The 15,252-nt window shown below is 43.8% G+C and overlaps 1 protein-coding gene across 1 annotated transcript in view; it reads right to left on the bottom strand.

The window, feature by feature from the left end:
• PATL1 (PAT1 homolog 1, processing body mRNA decay factor) overlaps positions 1 to 8,292 on the bottom strand; it is a 30,267-nt gene extending 21,975 nt beyond the window's left edge. Inside the window, exons 1-2 of the mRNA XM_039245049.1 lie at positions 8,039 to 8,292; positions 6,008 to 6,119 (exon numbers count right to left, since the gene is read on the bottom strand). Coding sequence (XP_039100980.1) covers positions 6,008 to 6,119; positions 8,039 to 8,053 — 127 coding nt within the window. The 5' untranslated portion in view covers positions 8,054 to 8,292. The remainder of the gene's footprint in view (positions 1 to 6,007; positions 6,120 to 8,038) is intronic.
• Positions 8,293 to 15,252: the final 6,960 nt, after the last annotated feature.

Below are 15,252 nucleotides of genomic sequence, written 5' to 3' on the forward strand. Positions count from 1 at the left end.
CGTGGCTTGACCTTTTGAAAGAAATTCTCTGGCTGCTGTACTGAGAATACAGTGAGGATGCTGGAGGGGGGAGGGGAAAGGAGTGGAAATATTGGAAGCCTGGAGGCCTGCCAGGTGACTACTGTATACGTCAGGGAAAAGGTGACGGTGCCCTGGGTCCTGTCCTCTCCCACCCTAACAATGTGTCTGCCGTCCCTGTATGTGACTCTGCAGTCTGCAGTGCTGGCACCAGGCTGGCTTCTCACTTTTTATGCTGACACAACATTATTTTTGAGTCCTGCTGCAGCACACACAAATTTGCAGAACCCTTCATCAGCTTCTATAACCAGACCCTGTTTCCAGCACTCCGTCTCCAGTGCTCCTCAATCTCATTCCTCCATTCCGTTTCCATCATAAAAGCTCTATTCACTATTATGCTCTTTTCAGTATTCACTTTCAGGTTATCTTCTTCCTCGCAGAAGCTTTCCCTAAATCTTTTCATTCTAATGCTGCCTTTACCTCCTCTAAACTTCCAAACTCACAAAAACCCTACGTATTCGTATATATTTCATTACTTTAGGTTTGTTCTTTATGTCCCATAAAATTCATCAGAAAGGGTAACAGGTAATTCTCTTTATAACGAACATTAGAAACACAGAATTCTGCAAGTGTCCTCAATGGCAATCCTTCCACATAGTTTTTCTTTATACCTCATTAGAGAAAGAGGGAAGGAAGACCTGGAGGCAACATAACAAGGGGAAAAAAAAGGTGCCTGATATACACTAAGAGTATAATAAATGGTAGCCAGTTAAAAAAAAAGCCTTAGATTTACTGACAATTTTCTGAGGGGCTCACATATAACTTGTTAAAATTATCTTTTTTTTTTCTCTTCTTATAAAGAAAATACATGTTTATTAAAAAATTTAAACATCGGGGCGCCTGGGTGGCTCAGTTGGTTAGGTGTCTGACTTCGGCTCAGGTCATGATCTTGCAGTCTGTCAGTTCGAGCCCCACATCAGGCTCTGTGTTGACAGCTCAGAGCCTGGAGCCTGCTTCAGATTCTGTCTCTCTCTCTCTGACCCTCCCCTGCTTACATTCTGTCTCTGTCTCAAAGATCAAAAAACGAAACAAAACAAAAAAACACAAAACTTCAAACATCACACAAATATGTAACTTTGAGAGCTCCCCAGAATTTTACAGGTATGTTAAGTTTTTTAAATGCAAACTATAAGGTTTAACTTGTTTCTTTTTATTATTTTTATTAAAAAAGTTTTGTTAATATTTATTTCTGAGAGAGAGAGAGAAACAGACAGACAGACACTGCATGAGCAGGGGGAGGGACAGAGAAAGAGAGGGAGACACAGAATCCCAAGCAGGCTCCAGGCTGAGCTGCCAGGACAGAGCCGGATGCCGGGCCCAAACTTACAAGCCGTGAGATTATGACCTGAGCTGAAGTCGGATGCTTAATCAACTGAGACACCCAGGCGCCCTTTGTTTCTTTGTATTTAAGCAATAATACATCCGGTACAACTTTTCATGCACACAAACATGCATATAACTACTGATAATATTACCTCATTCTTTTTAACACCTGTGTAAGATTCTGTTCTGTTGATATACTAATTTAATTGATCTCTTACTGATGAAAAATTGATTATTTGCAAATTTTCAATGTAATGATTAATACCCTAATGAGTATTATACAGATCTTAACATCTTATGCAAATATTTACTAAGTAGGCAAAGTCCCTTGTGGGGTCAGATTATAAGCATTTAAAATTTTCTATTTTTACTACATAACAACAGATCACCTAACACTAGTGACCCAGAAAGCAAGGGAAGGAGACTTCCAGACGTATGATCAGAACCGCTGTCTAGTCTTTGGGCACGGCGGTATATCTGAATGTACTACTTGGGGTAAAGAAAAAAAATTTACTTTCCGTGAAAATTACAGTATTAATTTAAATTATCAGTTACCTGGAAAAATTTTCCTAAAGATGAGTGTAGTTAAAAATCAGTTGTGACACCAATATTTGTGTCATCTTTGCTAAGGAAGAGTGAGCCGAGCAAGTTTTTCAAGCATTGTTTTCTGCAATGCTACTAACTCACTGATGCCAAAAAATGGGGACTCTGTATAATCCTGAATTAGGGGATTTTTAAAAAAAAATATTTATTTCCCCAATTTAAGATGCTAATTTGTTAGCAGATGGATCCTAATGCAGAAGAATTCTAACCTGAATTGTTTTCATTTACCACTGGCCATGCTCATCTTGACTAAGCTGACTAGCTCCTACCAGAGATGAGCAGTTCATCTGTCCTTAATAACACATTTGAAAAACACTGGTTAAGCAGCTGTATTCTATGAAAATGGCTTTGTTGTGAATGGACTGTCACTGTTTCAAACATGTAAACAAAGGGTTCTAGGCCACAGAATACTGTCATCTTCATTCCGGGTTTTCCTTGCTCTTGTGAAAACTCCTGTGAAGCAATATGTCAAGTGATCACATGCCCTTTACTAGGAGAGGATACCTCGCTTGTATCTTTTTCAAATGACCTAAAAATAAAGTTACGTAGATATGCCAATGCTTGTACTCAATCCACAATGTTGAGAATGATAAAGGCTGGGCAAAAGAATACCAGAGCAATGAAGAAAAAAGAAGTATCTGTTTTCTGTTAACTAATTAATTAATCTATACCCGGATGTGGGTTACTGAATTCCGGGCTGCTGTCTCAGGAATATTTTTGGATAAAAACAAAATGAAAAGGAAGTACAAATGAGTTAATGTTAAGGCAACCTAAGTCCCTAAAGATTATAACAGCTATCAATTAAAGGGAAGTGGAAAGAATGGGGAGCCCTTCCAAGTGGAGGCAGGAGATTCTCAAAGATTCCTCACCAACTTTAAACATAGCTGGTAGTTTACAGATTGTATTTATAGTTACTTAACCTCTCTCACACTTTGCTTCCTCATTTGTTCAAATGAGGATAATAATAGTATCTACCTCACAAGGTTCTTGTGAGAATTAATAACATATATACAACATTTAGAGTGGTGCCTAGCAGATAATAATCACTTCGTGTCAACTTTTATTTTTAGAGAATGAGTTAAGATTACTGTGGCTATTTACTGCTTTAAGATGATGTAAACATTTTTCCATGCAGAAGACAAGGACTAGTTTCTTAAGGAAAGGTGACATCAGAGCATCTGCAGCCAGTGACTTAAAATAACTACTGTACTGACAAGTGTTATTCAAGACACTCACTCCTTGAGTTAAAAACTATCAACCCATAACATATGTCAGAGGTCTGACATTTTACCTCCTGGTTTAAATTCTTAATTTTTAAAAAAAATTTTATTTATTTTTGAGAGAGAGAGAGAGAACAGGAGAGGGGCAGAGAGAAAGAGACACAGAATCCAAAACAGGCTCCAAGCTTTGAGCTGTCAGCACATAGCCTGAAGTGGGGTTCGAACCCATGAGCCATGAGATCATGACCTGAGGTGAAGCTGGACGTTTAACTGACTGAGCCACAGAGGTGCCCCTCCTGGTTTAAATTCTTTATACCATCTGTACAGGTGTATTAAACAAATCACAGGTTGAGTTAGCAATTTTTTTTTATAAATCTGTGTAACATTTATATCAAAATATCATGAAGAATTATGATTTTAACTTTATATCAAGTATATTATATTCCCAAAGGAGAGAGCTCATACTTGGAAATTTCCATTTCTTTTAATGATTATTTTGAGAGAGAGAGAGAAAGAGAGCGCGAGTGCGCGTACGCAGGGGAGGGGCAGAGAGAAATGGAAAGACAGAATCCCAAGCAGGCTCTGTGCTGTCACTGGAGAGCCTGATGGGTGGGGGTTTGGGTTACAAACTGTCAGATCATGACCTGAGCCAAAGTCAATAGTCGGACGCTAAACTGACTGACGCACCCCTAGAACTCTCTTTTCCATTATAAACTTTGTTGAACAAGAGAAGTCTTTCTTAATCACCTATGCCTTTGTGTACAAACTGGGCAAGCCATATGCTATTTCACTGCCTTTACTTTTTACTACCTGTTCTTTTACTGTAACCCAGGGGCTTTTTCAACATGTGTGTACTTTTCTTTTTTTCCATCATACAAAACACAGTTCTGCACACTCCAACATCCTTTTAAGGAAATACTTTCCCCAACTTGTGAGGAACACAGAAGTAGAAAAAGATTGTCCATAGCACACTGGAAGTCAATGAGAAGAGGCAAGATTATTTCTCTTCTGTCTGGGTTCAAAAGTGAGGGCATAGTACTATGCTGTTTCATCCTAATATAACAGCTGTCAATCGAGTCCGTCAATTTCATTTAATAGTGAGGAATCTGCTAGAAAATGGTAACATTCAGTACAACAATACTTTAAGAGAAAAGGAGTTCTAGAAACAAGCACCCAGTGTTTGTAGCTTCCATTGTATTCTATAGGTTATATGCTAAAGAAACTTCCAAATACAATTTGCGATTCCCATCAGTCCATTTGCAATTCTATTCTACATCTCTTCCCCGGCGATCTCCATGGAGAAAGAAGAGCAGCTTTGATCATGTCATTCTCTGGGCCTATCTCTTCTCCTAACTATAGTCATAATCCTAATGCTCTTTGGTTTCCTTCTGTAATCAGTCTTCCTTCAACCTTAAACACTTCTCGTGTTGCTCCCAAAAGTGGCAGTTGTAGATCTCTACGGAATCTTGTAAGTCTTGACTAACAAGAGCAAACTTTGTTATTTTTGCCAGTTAATTCCACTTAGTCTAAGTTCTCATCAACTCAAGCTGCTGAGGTCACTGCAGAATGAGTAACCACTATCACACCTCTAAGATCTCATATTTGTTTTTGACATTCAACATCTTCAGATTAGTCACTATTGCATAATTTCCTCTTGCTACTCAACTTTGAATGTTTGTTGCATCGACAGAAATGCTGACTCCAAAGAAATCACACATAGTTACACCTCCCAACAGAAACAGTTATTGCTACTTTTCAACACCAACAGTTAAAGTAAAAATATTTGTATGGACTCGTACCTATTGTTTTATTAGTACACTTGCTCTAGGATCTCTAATTCTCGAACTTTATCATTATAAGCGTGCTCACTAAGTCTCCCATTTTAGGAATTATAACTCTGAGTCATATTAAATTTAGTTTGGCTCTTTAATTTTTTACCCTTTTCCAATTCCTAGGATAAGTGTTCATATCCAGGGATGGGAAAATTTCATCTGTGCACAGCACTTTGCTAACTTACGAAGACTTCCTATTACCACAATTCTTGAAATAAAATGCTTTCTATTTTACTGAAGATACTACAAGGCACTAGCAGGGTCATGCAATATACCATTGGTTAACTGAATTTTATTTTATTTTTTAAAGCTCATATCCTTATTTTGAGAGAGAGTAGCCATGGGAGGGGCAGAAAGAGAAAGGAAGACAGAGGAGGGAGGGGGAGGAGGGAGAGGGAAGACAGAATCCCAAGAAGGCCACGCACTGCCAGCACAGAGACCGATGAGGGGACTGAACCCATGAAATGCGAGATCATGACTTGAGCCGAAATCAAGAGTTGGACGTCTAACCATTGAGCCACCCAGGTGGCCCATGAATTTTAAAACATACACACTCAAGTCCAAGTTTTCTCTTAATTTACTAGTTTTCCAAAAGTTGCATGTTCCACAAATAAAAGTTTCCTTCTTCTAGGATTATTTTAAATCTTTATAAAAATGTCTACCTGTCTAACCATTTGCATTCCTTACAGCATCAACCTAGAGCTGTAGGTAATGTAGCTGGAAGGGTCAAGGCTCAAAGAGCACCTGGTTTTATATATGAGGAAAAAAGAGGCCCAGGGAGTGGGGTAGATGCTTCCGGTGAGGACTGAACTATTCTGAGACCAAGAAAAGAATATTTTGCCAAATTTGTGAAGGCAGTTACTCTCACTAAGACAAAGCACTTAAAAAAAAGAGAACATCTGAAAATAGCAAGAGACCAAGATGACATTATAAGAACAAGATGTCACTTACCAACTGCACCTGACCCGAATGTATCATCATTGAATTGATCAATCTCTTCATCTTCCTCTCCCAAGCCCTGAAATGCATCTTCATCTTCATCCAGAGGACAATCCTCTAAAGACTAAAAAAAGAGAAAAGAGATTAGCTATTCATGAAGTTCACACTCACGAATAAAACTTTGAAAAAGTCACTTAAAAGAATGCTCGTTTTATCTTCCCCATCATCAGAATAGCTTCATTATGACCTCTTGTAAAGACAGCATTTTTTTCTGTGCTCAGTTTCCCTGACAGTGGAAGATGCCAGTATCTTCTTTCAGTTTCTCTTGGCCCAAACACTCCATTTCTCCATCAAGAATCCTAGTAACAGTATTTCTTCACACAATGAAGGAATTAGGCCCCCAACTTTCTTCACATCACTGGTTAGAATAGTAATGAAAGCTGAAAATGACCACTTTATTACTATTTTGCTTGAGTTATATATATATTTTCAATATATATGTATTTCGATTTTTCAAAAAGTATGTTTCCCATATTCCTGTCAAATTTTCAACTGTATTTTATTATGCCCTTTTTAAAGCTTTCTGTTCATTTTCCATCCTGTTTTCTGTAGGCCCAAACTCTGGTGATAAAACAGAAAGCTAAATTTTCAACCCCCATCAAGTGAACTCTGGAAAAGCTGTGACAGGGTGAGTTCAAGTTCTGGCTCCATTCTTACAAGTGGTGCAAACTTGGGCAAGTCATGTTCTAGTTAATTCATGACATACCTCTGAAGTACCTATTGCGTCTCAGGCTCTGTGTTAGTCTCTGGGTGGTAACACAGGGATAATACCTCAGTGAGGATTAAATGAGGCAAAGATTTGGCTGCGAATTGCTCCACAATGCTAGATATTACCAGAACAACGTAGTCTGTTCCCTTTTCAGTACTTCCCCCCTCCATTACAGTTTTCAACAGACCTATTTTCCAAGTTTTCTTCTGGCAACTCTGCCTACCGCATCTCATCATCTCTCTCCATGTTTGCATCAAGTCAGTTTGGTTTTGAACCTTTCCCATCAAGTGTATGTGTCCCCAGTGTTCAAAGACTCACGATCACAATACTGCCTATCACAGGCAGGTCTGGGATATACCCTGCCAGGGTACTTCTACGCTAGGCTGTTCCCAAAGGAAAGGTTGGGCCAAAGGGTCATTCTACCCATCTTCAGCCCTCCCAAACTTCACACAAAGCAGGCATACAACTGCCTCCACATCACAAGCAACATCCAGCTGCACGCCCTTCAAAGTCGCAAAGATCTACTTAACCAAATCACTGCTTTTTTAAATTGCAGAGGCTCTCAGGGATCCCCTAGAGCAGCCCTTTCAGTCTACAAATCTAGAAACTTTATGTCCAGAGGCTAGGAGCCGCTCAAGGTCATAACAGTGAGTTAGTGGCTGGGTCAGGACTCTCGACTGTCGCTACATTCCCGGGATGGTCACCAAACCCGCGTCTCCCCTCTACTCGCCCAGAAGGAACTTCTGCTGGACACGCCCCCTCCCAACTCGGGGAGCCCTCTTTGGTAAACAGTCTTCGGCCCCAGAAAAGGGCAAGCCCGGGCACCCTCCTGACCCGCTGGTTGCCAGTGCGCACGGGTGTGTGTGTTTAACTGGAGGGGAGGTGGTTCCGGGTCCAGGGCGGGAAACGTGTTTCTAGGCTTCTCCGGGAGACTCTTCCTCAAGCCGGTGGGTGCGACGCTCTCCCCTCCGCTGCTCCTCCCGGGGTGGGGGCGGGGGAACGGTCTGGTTACGGTACTTAACGGGCCCTCGCCACCCCAAAACAGAGGCCAACTCTCCCGGGCGGCAACTGATAGGACAGTCCCGCCCCCTGCAGCCGGCTCACCACCCTCGGATTAAGCCCGCGACCCCAGGCCCCAAGCGCTCTACTCGGTCCCAGGGGTCCCGCCGCCAGCCCCCTACTCCCCCAGGGGCTCGGGACGGACACGCAGGGGGTGAGAGACCAAAAGGGGCGCGGGAGGGAGGGAGGGGTTACTTCCGGTCGCAAGAGCTCACCTCGTAGCGGAACATTCTTGGGGACGGGGGGGAGGGAGCGGGGAGGGGAGTGGGGGAGGGAGGGAAGAGGCGCTGAATCGCCGGGCTCCTCGGAGCGCGGGTCCTTCACCGGCTCGCGACCCCTGGCCGCCGCCGTACGCCGGAGCGTGCGTGGGAACGTGCACAGGCGCGCCTCGGGGAGGCCGGCCGCCCCGCTCGGCGCCCGGCGCGGCGGCTGCGCGGGGACAGATTTGGCGTCCCGCTTCCTAGTCTCAGCGGCGGGAAGGAGGTCCCGTGGAGAGCGACTGCGCACGCGCCGCCCGTCGGGGGCTTCCTCGCGAGCAGGGCTCGCAGCTCCGCCCCCGGCTGCTCTGCGCCCGCCCCACGCTCAAGTCCGAGTCACGAGTTTTCCGTCACCGACGGGGCGGAGAAAACCCCTGTGATTGTCACAGGGTATGGCTTTGAAGAGTCCCCGGCTTACCCCGGGCTGGGAGAGATGGAGGTTCCCGGGTTGCTTTTCCAGCGACCAGCACGATCTTCGGGGCGGGGGGCGGCGGGGGCGGCGGTGCTCACGATACGCCCTGTCCGCGGAGCGGAGGGGGGAAAAGACCGAAAAGCCCGGGTCATCGAAAGGGGCTGAATTCGTCGCTACTTTGAGGGCCCCGTCACCCGCTGCATCCACGGCAGGTCAGGGCTGTGATTTATGGATCTCGAGGTGATCACGGCGCCTGATTTTTAAAAAGCGAAGGCATGTTCCGGGAGGTTCAACCGGGGTGGTATTTTTAGGCGCCAGGCGCCCGGGGCAAGTGGAACGGGGGAGCCAGAAAGGGCAGCTCGGACCTGGGTAGCAAGGTCAACGGGGCCGAGGAGGCGCCCAGCCCGGCTGCGCCGCTGTGGGAGACCACCTCCTGCGCGGATCGAGCCCAGAAAGGAGTTTATCCGCATTATATATACCGCGGCACCCTGGTTCCCAGAGTCTGGTGGTTTGCCGCCTCTACTGGCACCGTCCGGGCCCTGTCGGCCAGCCCGTTGACCCGTTTAGCTCGCGGAACTCTCTCATTTTCCGTAAGAACTAAACTTGAACCGCGAAGAATTCATCCCTGTGCATTCCGCAACTCCTGTCTCCGCGTGTCTGAAAATGCAGCCTCGCCTAAGGAATGGCATACAGTCAATTAATTCCTCACTTGTTAGTGCGATTGGATTAGTCAGAGCTTGAGTCCAGGACGCTTTTGGATTTGGAGACCGGAAGTTCTGAGTGGGAATCGGTGCTTTGTCATTGGCTATCAGATTTGGGGCAAGTTACCTAAACATCTCTGAGCCTTAATTTCTTTGTAAAATGGGTTTAATGATACCTGCCTCACACAATAGTGGTTCAAAGGCATGATGATGTTAATGCTACTGATCATGATTGAAGTTGGCCTGGCGCTCTGCTAGGTGCCGTATATGGATTCGCTCATTAAATAATCCTTACTTAGGCCAACCCCATGAGGTAGGCACTATTATTTTCTCTATAAGTGAGGAACCTGAGGATTAGAGATGTTAAGAAATTTGCCCCAAATCACCAATGGCAAGTGGCAAAGTTGGCAGCTGAGGTGTCTCTGGTTCCAAAGACCCCAGTATCTGAATCACCATGACAATTTAACAAAAACAAATGCTTCTGTGGGCCAGGCATGAACCTTAAAGAAGAGGAACAGGAGGCGGGTAAGAAGATAATTGGTTTCAAGCATGCACTGAAAGTCACGGCAGTACTAGGTAACAGCAAGTCTTCAGAGTGACCAAAGGAATTGGTACTGTATAGACCAGGGGTTGGAAATGATGGCTCTTGGCTGAATCAGACCAGTTACCTACTTTTGTAAGTGTTAGAAAAGTCACTTTCACTTATTTACATACTGTCTTTGGTTGCTTTAGAGCAACAAAGGCAGAGTTGAGTACTTACAGTGGAGACCCATTTGGCCAGCAAAGCCCGAAAGGTTTACTAACTGGTTCTTTACAGAAAAAATTTGCTGATCCTTGATGATACAGCTCATGTTTTCTGACCATTGTGTTAGAAATCAGACATTAAGAGGCGCCTGGGTGGCTCACTTGGTTAAGCATCTGACTGATTTAGGCTTAGGTTGTGATGTCAGCTTCAGTTTCGTGAGTTCAAGCCCTGCATGGGCTCTGCGCTGACTGCTTCGAGTTTGCTTGAGATTGTGCCTCTTTCTCTGTTCTTCCCACTCTTGTACTCTCTCTGTCTCTGTCAAAATAAATAAACTTAAAAAAATTAGATATTAAAAAAATACACCTTAGGGCACCTGGATGGCTCAGTGATTTCGGTTCAGGTCATGATCTAACAGTTCATGAGTTCGAGCCCCGCTCTGTGCTAACAGTGTGGAGCCTGCTTGAGATCCTCTATCTCTCTCAAAATAAACAAATAAATAAACTTAAAAAGATACACCTCTAATTCATGGACTAATTAAGAAAATACAATGGCACGCAGAAAATATTTAGAACTTAATGATAAACATATAGTTTATCAAGACGTTCAGGATATAGCTAAAGCACTTTATATAAAAAAAATAGGAAAACCTGAATATTAATGAATCGGGTATACTCGAAAGTAGAAAGAAAGAGCAGTAATTAAAGAAACCAGACAAAGTGTCCTCAAGATGATCAACAAAATTACCCATTTTTTCTCAACACCTGTTTGTGAGGGGGGTTAATGAGAGTTCCTTTAAGAGAATAATGTATTTTTTAGTTGTGTAATAGATCCATTATTTTTTAATTAAAAAAATTGTAAATGTTTTTATTTTTGAGAGAGAGAGAAAGAAAATTGAGTGGAGGAGGGGCAGAGAGAGAGGGAGACACAGAATCTGAAGAAGACTCCAGGGTCTGAGCTATCAGCTGAGCCACCAATGTGCCCCTAGATCCATTATTAAGACGGAGAAGGTACAAGTTCTTTTCACAAGTGATTCTTCAGAAATGAGGTGTGATGCTTCTGGAGAGTATCCTATGAGTGGATGAAAGAAAAGTGTCTCTTGCATGCTAGGTAGGTAGAAGAGACTTTGACAGATGGGAGAGGACATAAATTAGACAAAGCCACAGAGTTTTCTTTAGCATTGTCTGCCCTTTCTCTGAAAGCTACAAATGACCATTGTGGTATTCATAGGCTCTGTGTATTCTTTTTAAAAAAATTGTGGTAAAACAAAATTCACTTTCTTTTGAGATTAGTTTTAGAGGGCTTCAGTTTTCATTAAGTCATGTGCAACTCTAAATCCGTGTTCTCTGTGTCATGGAGAGGGCTTGCTAAAAAAACACCTACTGCTCAGCCTCCTCCCCAAAGTTTCTGATCCATAAGGTCTGAAGTAGGACCGGAGAATTAATTGCATTTATAGCCAAGTTCCCAGGTGATGCTGATGCTGCTGGTTCTACTTTGAGAACTGTTGCTTTAAGACCTTAAACGAGAGTGCTTGCAAAGTGTGTCATGAAGAAGGAGAAAGTGCTGGGCTGCTCAGAGGGTCATTTCTCATGTAGGCCGCAAAGTTGCAGTTCTGTGTTCTTTCCGGAGGCTTAGGAGAGAATCTGTTTCCTTGACTGTTTATAGCTTCTAGAGGTTGGTTGCATTCCTTGGCTTGTGGCCCCATCCTCTGTTTTCAAAGCTAGCAGTCAAGCATCTTTCAAATCTCCCTCACACCCTCTACTTCTGTTGTTACATTCTTCTCTCCCACCCTCCTGCTTCCCTCTTATAAAGACCCCATGATAACAGTGGGGGCACCTGGGTAATCCCGGATAATCTCCCCATCTGCCCATCACATTGCACAATCCCCTTTACTGCATAAACTCACAGGTTCTGGGCATTAGGACATGGACATCTTAGGGCCAGACGGGGGCACTTTACAGCCTACCCCATGTGGTATGTGTGAACCATTGGGGGTATTTAAAATGATTTTTGGGTAGTATAATGAGAAAACATTAAAATCTAAGTATTTTGTATACTACTGAAAGGGGAAAAAATAGAAGGTTTCACTAGGTGAAACTGTGAAAGATCATTAAAAGAATCAAGAATGGGAGAAGATTTAGGTCCATCCTCCTGCTGTGGATCCTAGCGGTGGGGGACGGGGAAGGGCAGCTGAATGCCCACCAGGCCTTGACACTAAGGTTGTGTTGTAGGACCATCCATCTTGTATTAGTAGTGACTGGCTGCCAGGTAGAGGTGGGGAAATATGGTAGTTTTCTGAGTTAGACCATGGCGTTGGAAGATGAAAGCAGAAAGCCCGTTTTCTTGCATTTTCCTGTTACTTAAGTGCTAAGAGATGTGTGAGCTTACAATTGCATCCATCATTTTCTTTTGATTCTTTGAGCACAGCAGGGCAGGGACGGGGGCACAGGGAACTATTCCCCTTGTCATTTATCTACACAGCTCAGGAAAGGGATGACAAGTCCCTCCTTCCTGGGCCCTTAGTGAGAATAAGTGATGGAAGGCAGAAATGACGTATTTCTCATTCAGCAATTTTATTGTTACTACATCATTTACTTCAGCACTTAATAGAAATTATTCAAACATTCTGAGTTCTTTCAATCATAAGCCAATATAAAGGAAAGGATTCGCAGGGAGCCTGGGTGACTCAGACGTTTAAGCATCTTACTCTCAGTTTAGGCTCAGGTCATGGTCTCACAGTTCTTGGGTTTGAGCCCCGCATCAGGCTCTGCGCTGATAGTATGGAGCCCGCTTGAGATTCTCTCTCTCTTCTTCTCTTTGTTCCTCCTCTGCTTGTGATTTCTCTCTCTTAGAATGAATGAATGAATGAATGAATGAATGAATGAACGAATGGATGAATGAATGAATTGGCAAAATAAAAAAATGATTCTAGCTACTGATTTATAGGATATTTCTTCACACACTGTACCTTGAAGGCCCAGATCTTCAAGTACCCTTTAAAATCCCCTTGCTTTTGTTTCCTTTCTTTTTAAATTTAAAAAATGTTTTATTTATTTCTGAGAGAGAGAGAGAGAGAGAGAGAGGCAGCGTGAGCAGGGGAGGGTCAGAGAAAGAGGGAGACAAAGAATCCGAAGCAGGCTCCAGGCTCTGAGCCAGCTGTCAGCACAGAGCCCGATGCAGGGCTCGAACCCACGAACCGCGAGATCATGACCTAAGTGAAAGTCGGACGCTTAACCGACGAAGCCACCCAGGCGCCCCATGAGACATTCTATTAATTATACACAAGCCTGATGGAAAATACAATGATGTTTAAGAACTCAGGCATCTTTGGGCACCTGGGTGGGTGGCTCAAGTCAGTTAAGCATCTGACTCTTGATTTCAGCTAAGGTCATGATTTCATGGTTCATACGATTGAGCCCTTCACCCGGCTTGGCTGCTGACAGCAGCCTGCTTGGGAGTGTCTCTCCTCTCTGTACCAACCCCCCTCAAAACAAATAAATAAACTATAAAAAGAACTCAGGCACACTTGCTTCTCTCATCCTATGAGCTGACAGTTAAGACAGGACAATTTTGATGAAAGAGATGCCTGCATGATGGTATTCTTTTGGTTTTCTTTTCCTATTGAGCTAGAATACTTATGTAATACACATGACAGTTTGGGCTTTGATGGTTAACTTGGCATGTTGTAGTTATTCAATACGTGTAACAGACCATCTGGATTTAGTGGTTAGAACAACAACATTGATTTAGGTCACTAATGGCACTTTGGGCAGGACACGATGGGAACAGCTTATGGTGGCTCCAGGAAGCATCAGGTGCTACTGCCTGAAGGTGGGGATGACTCAGTGGCTGGTTACTGGAATGCCCCTGACGTTTCACTCCACTCTCCGGCAGTTGGTGCTGTCAGCTGAGACCTCAGCGGGGTTTTCTGCATCTACGTGTGGACTTTCCGTGTGGCTTCTCACTTTCTTCACAGCATGGTGGGTTCCAAGAACAAGTGTCCAAGTGCCAGTTGGAAAGCTAGTCCCAATCATGACCTCATCTCTGAAGTGACAGAGCTTCGTTTCTGCTGTAGTTACAGTCCCACCTAGATTCAAGGGGAGGAAAGAGGGACCCCACCTCTGGATGGGAAGGGTGTCGGCATCACAATGGGAAGAGCACATGAGAAGGGATATGTCATTGTGATCGTTTAAAAAAAATTTTTTTTAATGTTTTATTTCTGAGAGAGAGAGAGAGACAGCATGAGCAGGGGAGGGTCAGAGAGAGAAGGAGACACAGAATCCAAAACAGGCTCCAGGCTCTGAGCTGGCTGTCAGTACAGAGCCCGACACGGGGCTCGAACTCACGAACAGTGAGGTCATGACCTGAGCCGAGGTCGGACCCTTAACCAACTGAGCCACCCAGGGGCCCCATTGTGATCATTTTTGGAAAACACAGTCTACCACAGGGGCCAAGGAATAGGAGACAAGGCTTTTGGATAAGAGAGGCTGAGAAACCTCATGAAACAAAAGTCAAATCTTACAGGGTAAGTATTTTTTTCTCCTTAAGAAGCGGTTGCCACCACTTACCTGGGTCTATATAATGGTATGTAACTATGGGACAGAATTAAAGGAGACCTGAGAAGTCTTTATAAAGCTTATAAAATCTTTGGTAAGGACACGCGCTGATTTCCACGGTGGAGTGTAGGTCATGTGCATGTAAAACCCCCCTAAAATGCAGCTTGTCAATGGTTTATTTCAATAATAGGGGGCTATATTATATATCACTGCACATTAAATTACCCCCAATCATAGCAGCTTAAAACTGATATCACTTACTATCTTACAAAGCTTTGGATGGTCAGGAATCTAGGAGGAGCAGCTTAGCTGGGTGATTCTGGCTGAGCGTTTCAGGAAATGCAGTCAGTCTGTCAGCTAGGGCTCCAGTCATCCGAAGGCTTGACTGGGGCTGGAGGGTCTGTGCCCAGGATGGTTCACCCATGTGGCTGTTGGCAAGAGGCCTCAGTTTCTGTCCACACGGACCTCTCCATGGAGTTTCTGGGTTGTTCTCAGAACATGACAACTTCTCCCAGTGTGAGTAATCTGAGGGAGAGGCTGTAGCCACAGTATGTTTTGTGCTTTTATGGCCCAGTCTAAGAAGTTCTATGTATCCCTTCTGCCACATTCTATTTGCTAGAGACAAGTTAACTAAGTATAGCCCACCATCAAAGGGAGAAGGATTGGGCTTTGCCTTGTAGAGAAAGAATATCAAAGAACTCGTGGGTGTTTTTTGAAACCACCACAACCTGTCTGAAGGTGAACTCCAAACCCTTTAATTG

Source organism: Hyaena hyaena, unplaced genomic scaffold (genome assembly GCF_003009895.1).
Source record: "Hyaena hyaena isolate Hyena2069 unplaced genomic scaffold, ASM300989v1 scaffold_252, whole genome shotgun sequence".
In the NCBI taxonomy this organism is placed as follows: domain Eukaryota; kingdom Metazoa; phylum Chordata; class Mammalia; order Carnivora; family Hyaenidae; genus Hyaena; species Hyaena hyaena.